The following is an 18,941-nucleotide window of genomic DNA, read 5'->3' as shown; positions in this document are numbered from 1 at the left end:
TACTCTAATAACAGGTCATTGCATCTCAATTCAAAGTGCTGTGCTGTCTTGAGCCTGTACGTTTTGTGGGCCATTGCCTTCAACTGTCGTGTCCCTCCCTGTTTCAGGCTGCCAAAAGCACGCTGCTTTTTGATATTGTCCTCTCAATAGGCAGGTCTCTCCAGAGCAAAAAGCAGCTCTGAATGCCTGCCTCATCTTAAAGAATTTGCAAGGTCTGGGTCTTGAGTTGGTAGATCTTACTATTTTGTTGCTTATAAGATGCCTTTAAGATTTTAAAATTGTTCCTCAGCTTTTTTTTTTTTTTTTAAGATTTTATTTATTTATTAGAGAGAGAGAGAGAGAGAGAGAGAGGAAGAGACACAGACACAGGCAGAGGGAGAAGCAGGCTCCATGCAAGGAGCCCAATGTGGGACTTGATCCCGGGACTCCAGGATCACACCCTGGGCTGAAGGCAGGCACTAAACTGCTGAGCCACCCAGGGATCCCCTGTTCCTCAGCTTTTTAAAGTTGTTTTCAGTGCAGGATTTGTCCGAATTACCTTATCTGGTATTGTTGGAAGTGAAAAATCAGGACAAGTTATTTAACTTGTTCTTTATAGATTGTGCCTCAGTTTTCTCATCTGTATTATGGCGTTAATAATTATTTATTATCTTGTAAGGTTTTTTTGAGATTTTTAAATGAGGTAACACATCATGCTCTTACAGTAGATCCTGACACATAGAAAATGCACATTTTATTACTAATTTGAGATATTGGAATTTGTTGTTCTTAAAAAACTTTCCCAAGCATGAATTAGCCCATTTATTTATTTATTTATTTTTTAAAAGATTTTATTTATTAATCATGAGAGACACAGAGAAAGAGGCAGAAACACAGGCAGAGGGAGAAGCAGGCTCTATGCAGGGAGCCTGATGTGGGACTTGATCTCAGGACTCCGGGATCACGCCCTGAGCCAAAGGAAGATGCTCAACTGCCGAGCCATCCAGGTGTCCCGAATTAGCCTCTTTATTGCCTAAAATAATCTGCAGGGATTATGAAAGATTTACAAATAATGTTTTTATTGACATTTCTGTGAACCACGATTTAGGTAAATGAAACTTTTGTTTTCCTAGTGTAGTTAAGATGAGTTTATACTATAAGGAAAATTTAATTTATCTAAAACTAAATAGTGACCTAGAGATCTATGTGCATATGTGTATATTATGTATATGTATTTATGTATAAGTGAATATATAAAGACTGATAAGTCCTTGTGTGTGTTTATATAAATATATGTATTTGTATAATATATAGAATCTAAATGGGAAGATATCTTAATTACTTAAAATAAGGTGTTTTGTGGATAAAACAATTGGGCTGGAGCTAAGGAGAACAAAATGAAGTACAATTGAGATCTTGTTTTAAATGTTTTTAAATTATAAAAACAGAAATTTTTCTAAGAATTGTCTTTTTTATGTTTGAAATAGAAGATAATTATAAAGCCTTTGATTTATCCTATTTTCAAAATTGAGTTCTTGGTATAAAATAGACAAGAGAAAATCTTAATAAAAACAGGTAGTTGCACACAGTAAAGTCTGGTGACAACTACCCTAGCAATTCTGATAGATGTAACGGGACAGATTGTGGCGATACTTGTGGTGCATCTAGTATAATATATAAACTTCTTAAATCACTGAGTTGTACACTTGAAACTGGTATCACATTGTGTGTTAGCTGAAATTAAAATAAATGAATAAGTAAATAATTGCTTGAGAATGGATAACATGAGAACTAAAGAAAGCCAAAACCAAAAGCAAACATAGCTAACACTGTAACTCTGAAAGTGGTTATGTACATACACTATTTCTCTATTTCTTTGATCTGCATCTTTTTTTTTTTTAAGATTTTATTTATTCATGAGAGAGACAGAGAGAGAGAGATGCATAGACACAGGCAGAGGGAGAAGCAGGCTCCATGCAGGGAGCCCGACGTGGGACTTGATCCCGGGTCTCCAGGATCACACTCCGGGCTGCAGGCAGCGCTAAACGGCTGCGCCACCGGGGCTGCCCTGATCTGCATCTTTTAAAGTGCATTTGACCTTCCTTCTTTTGCCTCCATCTTATTTTTGTACAGAGACAATTTAACTTCATCTATTTTTGCATTAAATCCATCAGTAGAGTGTTCAATTTTTCAGTGTATTTTTTTACCTGTGCAAAATGAAACATTTGAAATATGTCAAGGTGTAGAGAAATCCAGAATAAATTCTTTTGAGTTGTAGGGAGATACAGGGCAATTTGAAAACTTTTCTAATTTGTAAATAAATTCTCCCTGTGGAAAATGCTACATCTCATTTCTTCGGTTTAATGTCTTTTTAATTTTCTTATGCTACTATATGTTTTAAAGTTACTTTAAGGTAATTTTTTCATGATTTTGTTTTCTAGGTTAACAGAACCTTCTGGATATTTAACAGACGGTCCAATTAACTATAAATATAAAACTAAATGCACATGGCTAATTGAAGGCTAGTAAGTATATAATTTGGATTAAATTGATTTTTAAATTTTATTCTGAAATGATAAAGAAAATGATCATATCAATGTTAAAGTATTAAAATGTAATTTTATAGGTATATAGCTCATTCAGTTGCTTATAGTTTATTCAGTGATTATTCATGATATTTTTAAATGAGATTTGCAACTTTTAGATATTACATTTAATATAAATTTTTTTTAACTATTTTTTTTTAGGATTTTATTTATTGATTCATGAGAGACATTACATTTAATATAAATTTTTTTTAACTATTTTTTTTTAGGATTTTATTTATTGATTCATGAGAGACACACAGAGAGAGAGAGAGGCAGAAACACAGGCAGAGGCAGAAGCAGGCTCCATGCAGGGAGCCTGACATGGGACTTTATCCCGGGTCTCCAGCATCACGCTCTGGGCTGAAGGTGGCGCTAAACCTCTGAGCCACCTGGGCTGCCCTTAATATAAATTATAGTATCCCTTTACTTGTGATAATAGTTTGTTACATATATTTTAGAGTTATGTTAGTGTGGCAGTAAGTAGACGTTTTTGGCTTACTTTAAACATCTTGTTATGGAATTTGAAGATGCCATAGAGAAGATAAAAATATTCCATGCTGAATTATGCCATTGGTTTATACTCTTCAGTATTTTAGTTATAAGGGTATTTAAAAAGAACATTTTGTAAGAGAGAGTTAATTATCCTTTTAGGAGCTTTTTTCAGTAATTAGGGCCTGAGTTTGGATTGATCTATTTAAACATACTGTGAATAGATCATAAATGAATTGATACAAGTTATTTTATGGTTCTTAAAGAGTGTATTTGGAAAATGTTATTTTTGGGGAAGGTTATTTAGATAGGTTTTTAGAAATTATCAATTTCCTGTACATTGATAGTTTCATTTTGTTTATTTTTGTCTTGTTTGTTTGTTGTTTTTTAAGTAATCTCTATGCCCAACATGGGGATTGAACTCATGACCCCAAGCTACATGCTCTACCAACTGAGCCAGCCAAGTGTCCCCCACCCTTTTTTTTCATCTTATTTATTTGTTAATAATATATCCTACTGAGACCTTTTGATTAAAATTTCAATACCATAGTAGGGCCTTTAGCTAATAAGTATTATGTAGAAATACGAGATGTTACTTATTGAGTGTTGAATTTTAAAAATCAACTTCATTCAAGTTTAATTTGTATACAATAAAATTCATGTTAAGTGTACAGTTCAACATAGCTCCAGTAATATATACAATCTGTATAATGTCCACCTTAATCAAGACATAGAACATTTACTGCTGACTAAAGTTTTAGAAAATGGTGATTTATATATACAGTTTGTTAATAGATTTTGAAGTCGCATGTCATTTTTACATTTGATTTATTTTTAAAATTTTATTTAAGTAATTTCTACACCCTACTTGGAGTTCAAACTCACAACCTTGAGATCAAGAGTTATATGCTCTTCTGACTGAGCCAGCCAGGTGTCCCTCATTTTTATAATGTATATAATACTCTTTTTCTGTAACTTAATAGTAAATAGAAAATTTTTTGTAAATCAGTTTTTAAAAATTTTTTAATTTATTTTTTGTAAATAGGTTTTTAATACAGTACTCAACATTTTTTCTGACTATGCTTTGAATATTACATATGAATTTAAACATTTTAATATTTTTTTCAGTCCAAATGCAGTGTTAAGATTAAGATTCAATCATTTTGCAACAGAATGTAGCTGGGATCATATGTATGTTTATGATGGAGATTCAATATATGCACCTTTAATAGCGGTTCTTAGGTGAGTAATTGTGTTTTAATTGGTGAATTGACAGTTGTAGAGGAATAAGTGTAATTTATTAATTTTAAATATATACTACTCTGGGCTTTAAAATAAATTTAGCAGAGATACTGATTGCTAAGTTTCAGAGATGTTATAATACTATGTTGCATATTGTGACTGTCAACTTAGGTACATATATATTAGTGTAAATTTTGATTTAGTAAAGATAAATGAGTACTCATTTCAGAAATGTAGATTTCCTAAAAAGTATCCTTTATTCTTGCCACATATAGTTTGTTCTTTTAAAATGATGTGAATGTTTCCAGAGCTACCTATTAGACAGATTAATATGAGTTCTAGATGACAAAGAGATAAAGATGTGTATGTTTTCTATAGTTGTCTTTTTATTTTAGTGAAATGATAAAATTTCCAATTCTGTAAATAAAAAGTTAAGTTACACTTTATGTAATGGTTTAATAATCGGTATGTTTCTTTCAGTTCTCAAAATTTGGGAGTTTTTGTTCTTTCAGAATACTTATTGTTAGTAGTCAGGCAGTCAGATTTAAATTTTAAAATTACAGCATTTTCAATATCAATTTAAAAATCTTTTCTATGTAAGTAATATAAATTATTATAAAATGTTTCATGAATAGGAGAAAATATATTTGACATAGGAAAAATTAGGATTGTGGTGATCAGTGTTGATTTTGAATACAATTAACTAACATGATTGTTGACCAAGTTACTGATTTATTTATTCTTATATTTCTTATATCCGTAGTACTGCTTATATGTTCTGTTATTGTTAAAAATTTAAATGAAGATAAAAGCTTATTGTTCCCTTCAAATTTTTAAATTTTCTTTTTTCTTTTTATTTATGTTGCAGCTACTCTGTTTACCAGGAATGTAGACTATTATTTTTTTGGATAGACATGTAAGGACTTGTATTTCTGAATGAATATTTCACAGTGACTCTTTAGCATCTTAGCATCTTATTCATAGCAATACTATTATGGCTATTACTCTAAAGACTTTCAGAATTTAATTTTTGAGTTGTCTGAAAATTATTTAAAGGGTTGCCACAAATACCCCTTCATCCAAGGACAAGAGGTAGAAAATGGAATAGTCTTACGAATAATTATATTGTAAGATAATTCATAGTAACAATTAGGTAAGATTCTGGGTTCATACATTAATTTTTAGCAATTTAGATTTTACTCAGCTATCGTTATTCTATTTTTATGATACTGTTGACTGTTATTTAGATGTGTGCCTTTCCATTTGTTTTGTTCATACTTGTAACGACTTTGCATTAATTAACAGTAATCCATTAACACTCTTACCAGTGCTTTTTTGGTACTAAAGGAAACTTTGTAAGATAATTAGCAGGATGGAATTTAGTATATGTCTGTGAAGATGGAACCAGTGACTTTTTGTTAGCAAGTGCTCCTATTAGCTATCTTGAAAGAGATGGAAGACGTTTACTGAGTATCCACTTGAGCTAAGCAATGTAGTAGGCAGTTTAAATGTTATCTAATTCTCACAAGGATCTTGTGGAAGAAGTGCTGTTATCCCCATTTTATAGCTGAGAAAATTGAGACTCAGGGGAATTGTTTTACTTCTAATAGATGATGGAGCCAGAATTAGGACATGACAGTCTCCTGATCTAAAAGCCTGTATACTGTGAATTCAGAATCTAAGTGTTTGAATGATTCCAGTTATGTAAATGTACATTATTCAGCAAATATGTGATAACTTTCTCAGTTCCAGAGACTGTCATAAGCCTGGAGGATATAGTAAGGAATATGATCAGGCATTACAATGAATTCACACACGAGCTACCTAGAGTTGGGCCAGACTTCACTGCTTGAGTGCACAGCCCTCCATAGGACTGCCCTCAATTCAGACACCAGCTTCAAGTTTAGAGATCCTCAGGTCCTACCCACACTTCTGACTAGCTGGCTGCAGATTTAGGGGTACCCACCATCCCTTCTGGTGCAATAATTCACTAAAATGACTCACAGAACTTAGGCAAACACTATACTTATGATTATAGTTTTAAAATAAAGGAGAAAAATAATTACCAGCCAAATGAAAAGACATATAGAATGAGATCTGGAAGGATCACAAACAACTTTTTTGTCCTTGGGATGTGTTACCTTCCCAGCACACCAATGTGTATCATCATCCAAGAAGCTTACCTGAGCTACAGGTACCCAGAGTTTTTGTTGGGGTTTCATTATATAGGCATGATTGATTCAGTCATTGGCCACAAGTTCGAACTCAATCTCTAGTCGCCCTCCTCTCTGGAAGTTGGATTGATTTCTTGTGGCTCAAAGCCTCAACCCTTTATTTTATTTTATTTTTTTTTAAATTTTTATTTATTTACTTATGATAGTCACAGAGAGAGAGAGAGGCAGAGACACAGGCAGAGGGAGAAGCAGGCTCCATGCACCGGGAGCCTGATATGGGATTCGATCCCGGGTCTCCAGGATCGCGCCCTGGGCCAAAGGCAGGCGCCAAACCGCTGCGCCACCCAGGGATCCCCTCAACCCTTTAATTGTATGATTGGTCTTTCTGGTGTGGCCAGCTCCACCCTGAGTCACCTCACTAGCATAAACATCAGAGTTCCCCATGAATAAAGAAGACTCCTATCACTTGGAAAATTCCAAGGATTTGGAGTCTATATCAGTACACAGCAGTTAGGCACTGGTGGCAGCATGCACACAGAATTTTTTACTCAGCACAGTAAGTATTATAATCAGGTTATGAAAAGAGTGGTATATGATTTTATTTTATTTTAATTTTTTTTTGATATATGATTTTAGAAGTAACTAATTCTTCATGGTGAATTTCATCATAGGTAGAAGAATAATAGGCAAAGTATGGGGGCCAGATGGGACATTCTTGGTAGAAAAAACATGTACAAAGGCATAGACACATTTAAGAGCATTATGTTTCAGGCTAATATAAGTAGTTGTGAGTAATTTGATCATAGGAAATGTGAAGGGATTGGTAGGAGCCAGATTACCCAATAAGCAGTAATCAGTACATCTCCCGAATGCTTATTATGTACCAGGCAGTATGCAAGCAAGTGTTCTTTATATATATTAACTCCTTTAATCTGTACAGTATTCCTTTAGTTAAGGATTATTATTGCAAGAAGTTTATAAATTCTCCATTCATAAATGGGGAATTGAGGCACAGAGAGATTCAGTGAGTGGCTCAAAGTTGCCTACCTAGTAAGTAATGTAGTCAGACTAATAAGTCTGGTTTTTTAATCCTTTAATCACTGTATACCACACTAAGGGAATTGAGCTTTCTTCTATAGGCAAGACTTTAGAATGTGGAGAATGGATACAAATAGAGAAGTGTTACTGTTTTATTGTGTGCGGACAACTGTTTGCTGTATTGCATGTTTGTAAAATCACATTTAACAATTTGGGGCCTGGATAGATAATATATTCCTATGGAGAGTGCCTGAAGACAGTAGCAATCCAGTCAACTGAATTTAGATATTGAGGTGATTCACACACAAGCTGCAGTACAATCTCCTGGAGGGCTGGTCTTTTACTAGTTCACTTTTACTTATAGTCTTTGGGGTCCCAGGTCAGAGCGAGGAACCTGGGTTCCACTTTTCTCCTAGCTCTGTAAAACAACCCAGTTTCTTAAATTTTAAACTTCATCTCCAACTTTGAAACCAGCAAATGCCCATAAGGAGAAATGACTCCAGTACCTGGGCTCACCATCTTCTTAATTCTCCAATTCCATTCAAATTAATTTTTTTGGTTTTTATGTAATTTGTCATTTTTCTAGTTGACTTCAGTGGCGGGGTTAGTTGGTCCAAATTGCTTAATGTGTCATACAAGATATGCAAACCTTTTTTAAAGTTTATTTTAAAAAATAAACAATTTATTTAAAATTCTTTTATTTATTTTTAAAATATTCTTTTTTAGAAAACTTATAAATAACCAGTAAAGAAATCTATTCTTTATTTCAGAGAAATTAATTTATATATATAGATTATAATATATAAAAATATAAAAATATGACAGATATATTTATATATTAGTTATATATAATATTATAAATAGATATTATATATCTATTATAAAGACCTGGGAATATTATTTTTAGCAATGTACTTACTTCAAAGTAATTTCACTATAATGAAAAATATACCTAACTAAGACTGGTATTATAGAAAATTTGAATTCTTCTGATAGTCCTCTTTTAAAATTTTTTGTTCCTTCACAAACATAAATTAGTAGATGCAGTAATAATTAGAAAAACATGAAGATTTGATTACTTTTTGTTTGCTTTGAGAATATGTTTGTAAAATAAATTATTTGACTATTTCATATCGTTCTGTTAAATATGATTTGAATGAGAGAATTCAACTCCTGGTGATGCCTACACAGAAATTTAACACTGCCTAAAGGAATGGACTATTACGAGTAATGTAATTTGTTAGCAACTTGCTTTTATGTTTTACAGATTTAGAGAGAGTAGTATGGTATAAGTAAATGAAGATATGTAATATTTCCTCATGAATAGGAGATTGAAAAGGGGGAAAGTACCAATTACTAACTGGTTACCGCGCCAAAACTCTTGCATGTTAAATCTACCCACTCCCACCATTAGTTTTCTTTTGTATGGGCTGAAGTGTCCTTTGGAATATTAATTTAATTTGTAAAAGTATGCAAAATTTGAAAGAAATATAAATAATATATATTTTTAGATGACCTAAAATAACCTAGATTAGTGTCCTGGAGGTGTACAAGTTTAACTAGAATGCCACTGTACTCACTTTGCTGCTGTGGAGTGTTCTCTTAGCTTCATTAGAATTTGCAACCAGAGGAATATAGTGAGCCTATATGGTGGCTTTAAGAGATGGTTTACACGTAAGTTAAGAGATCACCCCATGGTATTATAACAGAATGTATAGCAGGATAAAGTGAGAAATGGGATGCTGCAGTGCACATGGTGTGAAGGAAGGAAAGGAGGGTCGTGGCATGAGAGCACATGTTCATCCATTGGCAGCAGTAGGAGGACCGATTGGGTGGAAGATGGAGAGGAACTTTTTTAGACTGATCATTCTAGTTGCTTATTCTGTTATACATATTTAGGGATGCTGACAAGGGTATTTTTGAGTAAATTTTAATGTGATTAACAGTCGTATGTGTATTAATATATATTACATTCGATTTTACTTTCTTACAGTGGTTTAATAGTCCCTGAAATCAGGGGAAATGAAACTGTGCCTGAAGTTGTTACAACATCTGGCTACGCACTGTTACATTTTTTTAGTGATGCTGCATATAATCTAACTGGTTTCAACATTTTTTATTCGTAAGTATTTTTTAAAATTTTGTATTGTAATGATTCTTATAACTTCAAATTATTTGTTTTTATAGATATCTTCTTTGTGAGGAGCAAGCTAGTGTGGTAAATTTCAAAATTATAGGATTAAAATAGGATAAAAATCTCAATCATATGCTGTAAAGTACTATCTCTAAGCTTGTTTTCTAAGTGTCAGAACTTTATGGTAGCAAGTCTGGTTGACATTTAATTATGAAATTTAAAATTTGCCTTCAACTCAGGGCATGATCCTGGAGTCATGGGATCGAGTCCCACATCAGGCTCCCTGAGTGGAGCTTGCTCTTCCCTCTGCTAGTATCTCTGCCTCTCTCTCCCTCTCTCTCTGTGTCTCTAATAAATAAATAAAATCTTAAATAAATAAATAAATAAATAAATAAATAAATAAATAAATAAATATTTTAAAAAAAGAAATTTAAAATTGTTGGTAAATGATTAAATAAAGAAGTATAAACTAGAGTAACCTTACTTGTGGTAGCAGATGTGGGATTAGTGGGAGTCTTCATCTGTGTCTCTGCTTGAAGGTATTGTACTCCTAATTTGAAGATGGGTATGTGAACTACCTTTGTGTAGTCTTTCTGTTCTCCAGAGACAGTACTGGATACTCTGTGTACATTATGTTCTTTGATTTTCTTTACAACAATTCTGTCAAATGGGTATTTTTCCCATTTTACATATGAGGAAATGGAGGCTTAAGGTAAGGTAGATGGATATACCACTGTCTCCTCTAAAAGAAGAAAAATAATTTTTATTAAGAATCTATTATGTATCTGGCAGTTTATATAAACTTTTATGTCTGGAAGTCCCATGGTGTAGTGAAGGAATCAGAGATGATGTCAGATGCTTTCACAGGAATGACCACAGGAGGAACTTGATACACTTCTTTTTTTTCCTTTTTTTCAGGAATGTAGACTATAACGAGAGAATTTTCCATCATGAATAAAATATTCTAAGTATTTTTTTTTTAAGATTTTGTTTATTCATGAGAGAGAGAGAGACAGAGAGAGAGAGAGAGGGAGAGAGGGGCAGAGACACAGGCAGAGGGAGAAACAGGCTTCCTTCAAGGAGCCGGATAATTGACTTGATCCCAGGTCCTGGGATTATGCCCTGAGCCTAAGGTAGACGCTCAACCGCTGAGCCACCCAGGCATCCCTCTAAGTATCTTTAGATTGTTAGAATTTGAAATCAGCAAGTTGTTTAGGATTTATTTTATCTCAAGCATGTATGCAAGGAAGAATAAGTATATAGTAGAATATAATTGGTTAAAAGGCTTTAAAATAAAATTTGATAATTATCCCTTTTCTTCTATGATAGTATATAAATGATAACATGCTATTTAAATAATATTATATAACCAGGTTATATCTTGGCTTTTCATGTAGTTTCAGGTATTCATGAATTTAATTATTTTCTGTAAAATGTATATTCAAAACACTTGAATACTAAGTCTTTATAAAACATTGTGTTTGGAACTGTATAGATTATGCAAATATGGAGTGTGTAGTCCTTTGAAGTTTGAAGTCTGGGTGACAAAGTAAACTCCCTGAATGAATTAAGATCAATTGCAAATAAATATTAAATGAATTGCATTAGGGACAAAAGGATACAGAGTAAAGCATTGAAGCCACATTGTGAAATTGTGTTAACAGAGCACATAAAACAGCATAAAAGTGGTAAAGCTTACAAAATATCAACCAAAATTCTTCTGTAATTACCTTGAATTTGAATATATATGAATTATATTTTACAGAATCAATTCTTGTCCTAACAATTGCTCTGGTCATGGGAAGTGTACGACCAGTATTTCTGTTCCAAGTCAAGTATACTGTGAATGTGATAAATACTGGAAGGGTGAAGCTTGTGATATCCCTTACTGTAAAGCCAATTGTGGCAGTCCTGATCATGGTTACTGCGACCTAACGGGAGAAAAATTGTGCGTCTGCAATGATAGTTGGCAAGGTAAGCATGTGATGGCTTTTTGCAACAATGATTCATATTTCTAATAAGATTAAAAGAAATTCTATACTCCTTTGTTTGCACAGCCAAATCTCATGTACTTTATTTTTAGAATTTCAGATGAACAATCAACTTCTTAATAGTTTGTTTCTTCACAACTGGAATTGGTAAAGATTTTGTCTACACCCTGTTTTGACAATCAAGTGAAATTAGATTTGGTGATCTTTTAAAATAGTGGGTTTGTGATCAATATGATCTATAATTTTTGGTTGAATCCTGAAAGGTTTGATGACTTGACTGACTTTAATGCGTGTTGCATTCAAATTTGATTTATAATGGATAACATAGTATACTGCAAAAATACTGGTCTTCTATGGTACTGAAGTATGTTAAACATATCTTAGGAAAGACTGACCTCTTGTGGCTATTTTTAAAAGAACAGAATATTTTTAAAAGTAAAAGATTTCATTAAGGATTAAACTAATTTAGAATTAATATTAAGGATTTCAGCTGCTTATTGCAAAAAGTAAGATTCCTGAAGGAGAATTTCTAAACAGTTTTTATACATATCTGTGATTAAATATTAGTTTTAGATTACATTGAAGAGTTTTAGCTTACTTAAGTATTTGGGTATAAAATCATGAATTTTATCATTGTGGAATTAAATGAAGAGATACATCTAGTTATCCATATGCTTACCTATCCAGAGCTTACTTTTTGTTAATTATATTTACATATTGAGCTAGCTTTGTGCCAGCATGCTAATTCTGTTGATTGAGGTAACTTTGACTCAAGAAATACGTAATCCAAAGTTACATGATCATGTGTTGTTTTAGTACAGGATAGCAGTAGTAGCAGTAGGTCCTGTTAGACCAAAGCAAAAATGAAAGAGAATGTGCCCCTCATATGGTTGTATTCATCATTCTTTAAAGATGACTTAAAAAAAATGTTACTGAGTATGCTGAGTTACCGAGTATACTTATTTAGAGGAATTATTTTAGTCTTTGTATAGATTATGCCCATCTTAAACCTATGTTATCCCGGGATCCCTGGGTGGCGCAGCGGTTTAGCGCCTGCCTTTGGCCTGGGGCGCGATCTTGGAGACCCGGGATCGAATCCCACATCAGGCTCCTGGTGCATGGAGCCTGCTTCTCCCTCTGCCTGTGTCTCTGCCTCTCTCTCTCTCTCTCTCTCTCTCTCTCTGTGTGACTATCATAAATAAATAAAAATTAAAAAAAAAAAACCTATGTTATCTCATTAAAAATATTACTCTGACACAAAATACCAGTCATTTCTTACTGAATTGAATTTGATTACCTATTATGATTATGACAGATAGAGAGTTCTCTATGTTCTTTAATTATTGGAGCATATATTTTATTAAATGGCTATTTTAATAGTTTGTGACCTTCTAACAAGTGCCTCAATACACCATTTTTTTTTTCATTTTAGTCTTGAAACTAAAATAATGTTCTTTTTTATGGAGAGAATGGTACATCAGAAATATATTTAAATTAAAGCCTGAGAAATAGAAGGATAGCTTATACACATAAGGTTTTTCAAAGTAGTCTTCAGTTGCTGTCATCTTTATCTTATTTCAACAGTTTTGAAAGGAAAAGAGGAATACATTTGTATGCTATTCTCTATAAACATCTCTGTCCTTTTTTATTCTTTACTTTTTTCTTTTTACTAGTCCTTCTTTAAAATGCTTTATTTTCTGGGGATTTATAATATCTGCCTCAAATGTTCTCTTCTGTTTTATGACTTTTGTTGGCCGTTCACATTTTTATTTTTGTCAGTAGTGTCTCAAGTTAAAAAAAATTCCTGACTCTTACATATGTCTATAAGCAGTTGGAAAAGGAATATACCCAAATGCTGGGTGTATTCACTTTTTTGGGGGGAAGGTGTGTTCACTTTTAAAGGAAAGTGATAGGGCAGCCCGAGTGGCTCAGCGGTTTAGCGCTGCCTTCAGCCCAGGGCATGATCCTGGAGACCCGGGATCGAGTCCCATGTCGGGCTCCCTGTAGGGAGCCTGCTTCTCCCTCTGCCTGTGTCTCTGTTTCTCTCTCTCTCTCTGTGTTTCTCATGAATAAATAAATAAAGTCTATAAAAAAATAAAGGAAAGTGATAATATGAATAGTTTCATATATATATCCACACAAACGTGTATATTTTTATACATATCTTTTTTATAACTGTAAAATGTACAGAAATCAGATACATTTTTATGCCACTATTCTTAATAGTTACAGAATTGATCTCTGAATTGATGTGAATGTTTTATGGTGGAGCGCTTGGTGCAAGTGATATTGTGCTTCTTTCATGATAGATGATGTACAGATTGGTTCCCTTAAGCTTCAAACCTGATCCTTGATTTATTTAAGGCAGTATAGCTTAAACTAGCTGGGATTCTTACCAGAACATGAGGGGAAAATGATGTTTCTATTTCAGATATATGAATTGGGGAGGAATCATTGAGGGGAAAATGAGAGAGAGAGAGAGATTTGTTTCTAGGACATCTGCGGAATGATCAAAGAACTTGAGATATTTAAAAATGAGAGCTGAGGAAGCAATCTGTGAGATTCAAAATCTGGCAGTTTTTTGTACTGTGTTGTTTGGAATTAGATTCTTGGGTTAAAAATAACAGATTATTGCTACTTCCATTATATTTTATTCTTTTATGATGGTTAATTTTACTTACTCTGATTTTATGCTAGTATAAGAAAAATTAGTATTACTTTTTAGAAACCAAGATTTTATTAAAGACGATGAATGTGGAGGGGAAGCCCAGCTTTATGTTAGGTCTTGAATTCCCTTCCTAACATTTCTGTAGTGTTTATCCCACCTGGTCTTCATGTCTCCTTCTTTTCTCATTTAGTTTTTTATGGGCACCTCTGAAGACTTGTGCTCAGCCATCACCATACTTTTTCCTCCCTTAACTTTCTCTTCTTTCCTCCTTAATCCGTTTAAACCATACTTTTTCCTCCCTTAACTGTCTCTTCTTTCCTCCTTAATCATCTGCTATCATTTTTTTTTTTTTTTTTTACTGCTTGAGTAATTTTTCCAAATTACACAGGAGTCTGTTTTAATGGTAAATGGCACCATCAATGTCAACTGTCCCCCCTTTCCTGTAGAAAAGACTTAGAAAACCCAAAAGCTGAGACAGTAAAGAATAAAGAAAATACTAAGTAGCATGTTGAAAAGCACGCAAGTTTGTTGTATACTGTGTAATTTTGTCATAATATATGGTTGTCAAGGATGATATATACATATTAAATAGATTATTTAAAGGGTAGGGACCTCTGTGGACTCATCTGCTTTTGTGATATTTTTCACTGAATAAAATTTGTTGGGGCAAAGGCAATGTTAAAAAGCAGTTTTCTTTTACGATGGCTTCCAAACATTGAAACAGATGGATTTTTTTTATAAAGATTTTATTTATTTATTCATGAGTGACACAGAGAGAAAGAGGCAGAGACATAGGAAAAGGAGAAGCAGGCTCCATGTGGGGAGCCCAATTCGGAACTTGATCCTGGGACTCTGAACCGAAGGCAGATGCTCAACCGCTGAACCAACCAGGCATCCCCAAATGAGGAATTTTTAAAAAACATCAAAATCATGATATAACAAATAGAGTTTATGTTCATATGTAGAGAATACAGTATAACATTAATTTACGAAGCAGTCTCCAAGTTGTGGTGCTTCCCTCCCCCCATCCCATTAATTCCCTAATTAGAGTGGCTCCAGGTTTCTTTTACATAAATTAAACAAAATCTGAACCAATGGAAGTCTTTGATTCTAAGCAGAAACAGTTCTGGCTTACTGGAGCAGAAAAGAAAGTTATTGGAAAGTATGGCAGAGACCATTATCTCCCAGAATTAATTCTTCCCTTCTTTTTAGTAATAGAATTCACTGAGTTTTTAGCTCAGGATGGCATTCCAGCTACATAGCACATTTCTTAGCCTTTCTTGCAGCTAGAATGGCTATTGTACTAAGTTCAGGTCAATAGGACATGAGTGGAAGTGATGTGTAGAACTTTTAGATCATTGAGGTCTTTCCAAATGGTAGTAGATGGCATAACTAGAATAGCCAGTATTACTTACCTATTTGGTCTAGAATGTTTCATTAGGGAGAAATTAACTTTTAGCTTATTTAAGCAACTTAGTTTGGGTTCTCCTAACCTGTACCCTAACTAGTACAGAAGCATCCTTACTAGCTCTGAAGAGAGATGAAAGGCTGGAAAAACCTTTGTTGAAAGGGGCAGGGGCAACAGAAAGCCATGTGGGTGGGTTCACAGCTACCTGAAAGATGAAGGCACAGGGATGTTTGATTAGGATATTCCTGTCATTCCACTGGACCCTGGATCCCACCACTGGCATCCTTCCTGTGTATTCTACATTCTTCAGGCATGGCTAGAATGCATTCCAAATGGTTCCAACAGCTTTATATCACTTGGGAGGATGCAAAGTCCTGCTTAGTAGCATCTACTTGGCTAACCATAGGTCTTTTTCATACCTTGGCTGCTTGGAGATGTGTAAATGGAGAATTTAACTTTTCGGATTTATATAGTGGGAAGGGATCCTGTTTTTGAATCTCACACAATAAGAGATATTCCCAACCGGGAAGGGGGTTGAAATCATTGGAGTCTCTCAAACAATTACAAAATCCAAATAAATATTTTTAGGTGTAGATTATTGCCTTATTTGACAATGAATGGGGTAAGTAGTTCTCTCATGTCCACTCTGAAAAACTGTGCAATGTGGAATAGGTAGTGGGAGTAGACAGATTAAAAAAATAAACCTGTAGCCTTTAGCGTCTGATTTTTTTTCCCTTAATCCATGACACAAGACATCTTTTCCCCTATTTTATCAAATGAAAAATAGGCCACCGTCTTTATGTGCAAGACCATTACTTAACTAGTTAAAAATTGTTCCTGTAATGTTCCTTTCCTGTTCCAGAATGTCCTGCTTATTAATCCTCTTGTCCAGTCCTTTTAAATGTTTCAGGATATGCTTTATGTTTTCATTATTGCAGTTTAATTCATACATGGTTTTCATATAAGGATTGGAATTTATTATTATTTTTTTAAGATTTTATTTATTTATTCATGAGAGACACACAGAGAGAGGCAGAGACACAGGCAGAGGGAGAAGCAGGCTCCATGTAGGGAGCCTGATGTGGGACTCGATCCTGGGACTCCAGGATCACACCCTGGGCCGAAGGCAGGTGCTTAGCCACTGAGCCACCCAGGTGTCCCAGGATTGGAATTTGTTGTTTTAAGCCTTTGAAATATTGATTAAAAGATAATAACTAAATATGTAAATCATAGAATTTGTTAGTTTTATATAGTATCTTTGATTCTTTATTTAAACTCTTGCTTTGTTTGAACTTATTTCAGTTTCTTTCATGCTTCTATGTCCCTTCCTATTTCATGGTCTTTCTTATTTCTGAATTTCATCCTGCAGTACTTTAGCCTATTAACATTCTAGGACATGGTCAGATCCTCCTGTTAAATGCTTTAATGGGACCCTACCTTTTTAATTTATAGCATTTATCACATTTATGTATGTGTTATTTTTTTCTTTTTTTCTTTTTCTTTTTCTTTTTATTTATTTATGATAGTCATAGCATTTATCACATTTATGTATGTGTTATTTTTTTTATTTTTTTCTTTTTCTTTTTTTTCTTTTTCTTTTTCTTTATTTATGATAGTCACAGAGAGAGAGAGAGAGAGAGAGGCAGAGACACAGGCAGAGGGAGAAGCAGGCTCTATGAACTGGGAGCCCGATGTGGGATTCGATCCCGGGTCTCCAGGATCGCTCCCTGGGCCAAAGGCAGGCGCCAAACCGCTGCGCCACCCAGGGATCCCTATTTTTTTTTTTTTTTTAAATCTTTCCTACTGGAGTATAAGCTCTGTGAAGTGAAGAATGATTTATGTTTTCATCATTTTTGTGTGTCCCTAGTACATATTATAGTGCTTGACATGTCATAGGCATTCCAGTTTTTTGTTGTTGCTGAATAAATGATTATTATTCTTTTTAACTTAAATTTCGCTTAGTTAACATACAGTACGGTCTTGGTTTCTGTAATAAATAAATGAATTAGAAGTGTATTATTTAGCTAATTTAATGATATACAGAAATTCAAATAGAAATGTTTCAGTGGATGAATACTATAATAAATTATGTACTGTACTTGATATGTAAAAACAATTTTAAATATTAAGAAAAACAACTGAATTTGAGCATGTGGTTCTAGGATTCTTTGTTTTCTGTTTATTGTATTCCTTTGGTTTTAGATTTTAACATTTGCCAGTGGGTGGCAGTATTGACTACCAGAACATACACTTAAACTATGACTTTATTCAGGTTGTAAAAATGATAGTTTTGTTTTAGAAAAATATAAAACTTTTAAATTCAAACTCATGAATATTTTATCCTGAAGTATTTTTTTTTTCTGGGTTAGTCATATGACATTCTAGGACATGCATGGTTACTTTAGCATAGTGTGTTGGTACACATCAGAGTATAGGTTGCACCTTGAAGAAATTCACAGGATAGCTTATATTTTCCTTTTTATATTTAATAATAAATATGATCTATTTTATTTAACTTTAATGACAATGAATGTACTAAATTAAATTCTTTTTTTTAAAAAAGATTTCATTTATTTATGAGAGAGAGAGAGAGAGAACAAGCAGGGGGAGGAGCAGAGGGAGAGAGAGATGCAGACTCCCACCTGAGCTCCATTCCAAGACCTGGAGATCATGACCCGAGCCAAAGGCAGATGCTTAACTGACTAAACCATCCAGGAGCCCAGATTCTTTTAGTTCATTTTCCCACTAGCAAAATCAGCAGATCTGACTTTTTGCAAGTCAGTAAAATTAAGTTTTTATTCCTAACCCACTAAAAGTAAAGGTAGCATTGAGAATATGAATATACACATGCACACACACAAATATATATGTGACAGGATTTATTAACTAATTCACTCATTTATGTAACAATGTTTTGAACTACTACATACTAGAATAGTGATTCTGTGCCTTTTGGATATATTGTGGAACAAAAAAGGCAAGGATCCTTGTGTAGCTTACTTACATTCAAGCTAGGAGAGACTATACTTATATTAAGTATAGCATATTAGAAAGGGATAAGTGCCATGGAAAAATAAAGTAGAGCTGAGAAAGAGGGATAGATCTGGGGATGGGAGTTACAATTTAAAATAGAGTGCTCAGGTTAGGACTCATTGAGAAGGTGACATTTGCTCAAGGACTTGATACAAATGAGGGAATTAGCAATATAGGTATTTAGGAGAAGAATATTC

The 18,941-nt window shown here is 33.7% G+C and overlaps 1 protein-coding gene across 3 annotated transcripts in view; it reads left to right on the top strand.

The window, feature by feature from the left end:
- ATRNL1 (attractin like 1) overlaps nt 1–18,941 on the top strand; it is a 784,866-nt gene that overhangs the window by 22,166 nt on the left and 743,759 nt on the right. For all 3 annotated transcript variants that reach the window (XM_072805187.1, XM_072805188.1, XM_072805189.1), the window contains exons 2-5: nt 2,421–2,504; nt 4,185–4,298; nt 9,504–9,632; nt 11,410–11,618. In XM_072805187.1, the coding sequence (XP_072661288.1) occupies nt 2,421–2,504; nt 4,185–4,298; nt 9,504–9,632; nt 11,410–11,618 (536 nt within the window). The remainder of the gene's footprint in view (nt 1–2,420; nt 2,505–4,184; nt 4,299–9,503; nt 9,633–11,409; nt 11,619–18,941) is intronic.

Source organism: Canis lupus, chromosome 29, assembly GCF_048164855.1.
Source record: "Canis lupus baileyi chromosome 29, mCanLup2.hap1, whole genome shotgun sequence".
Classification (NCBI taxonomy): Eukaryota; Metazoa; Chordata; class Mammalia; order Carnivora; family Canidae; genus Canis; species Canis lupus.
Note: the sequence above shows the minus strand (reverse complement) of the source record. Positions and strands in the feature narration are given on the sequence as shown.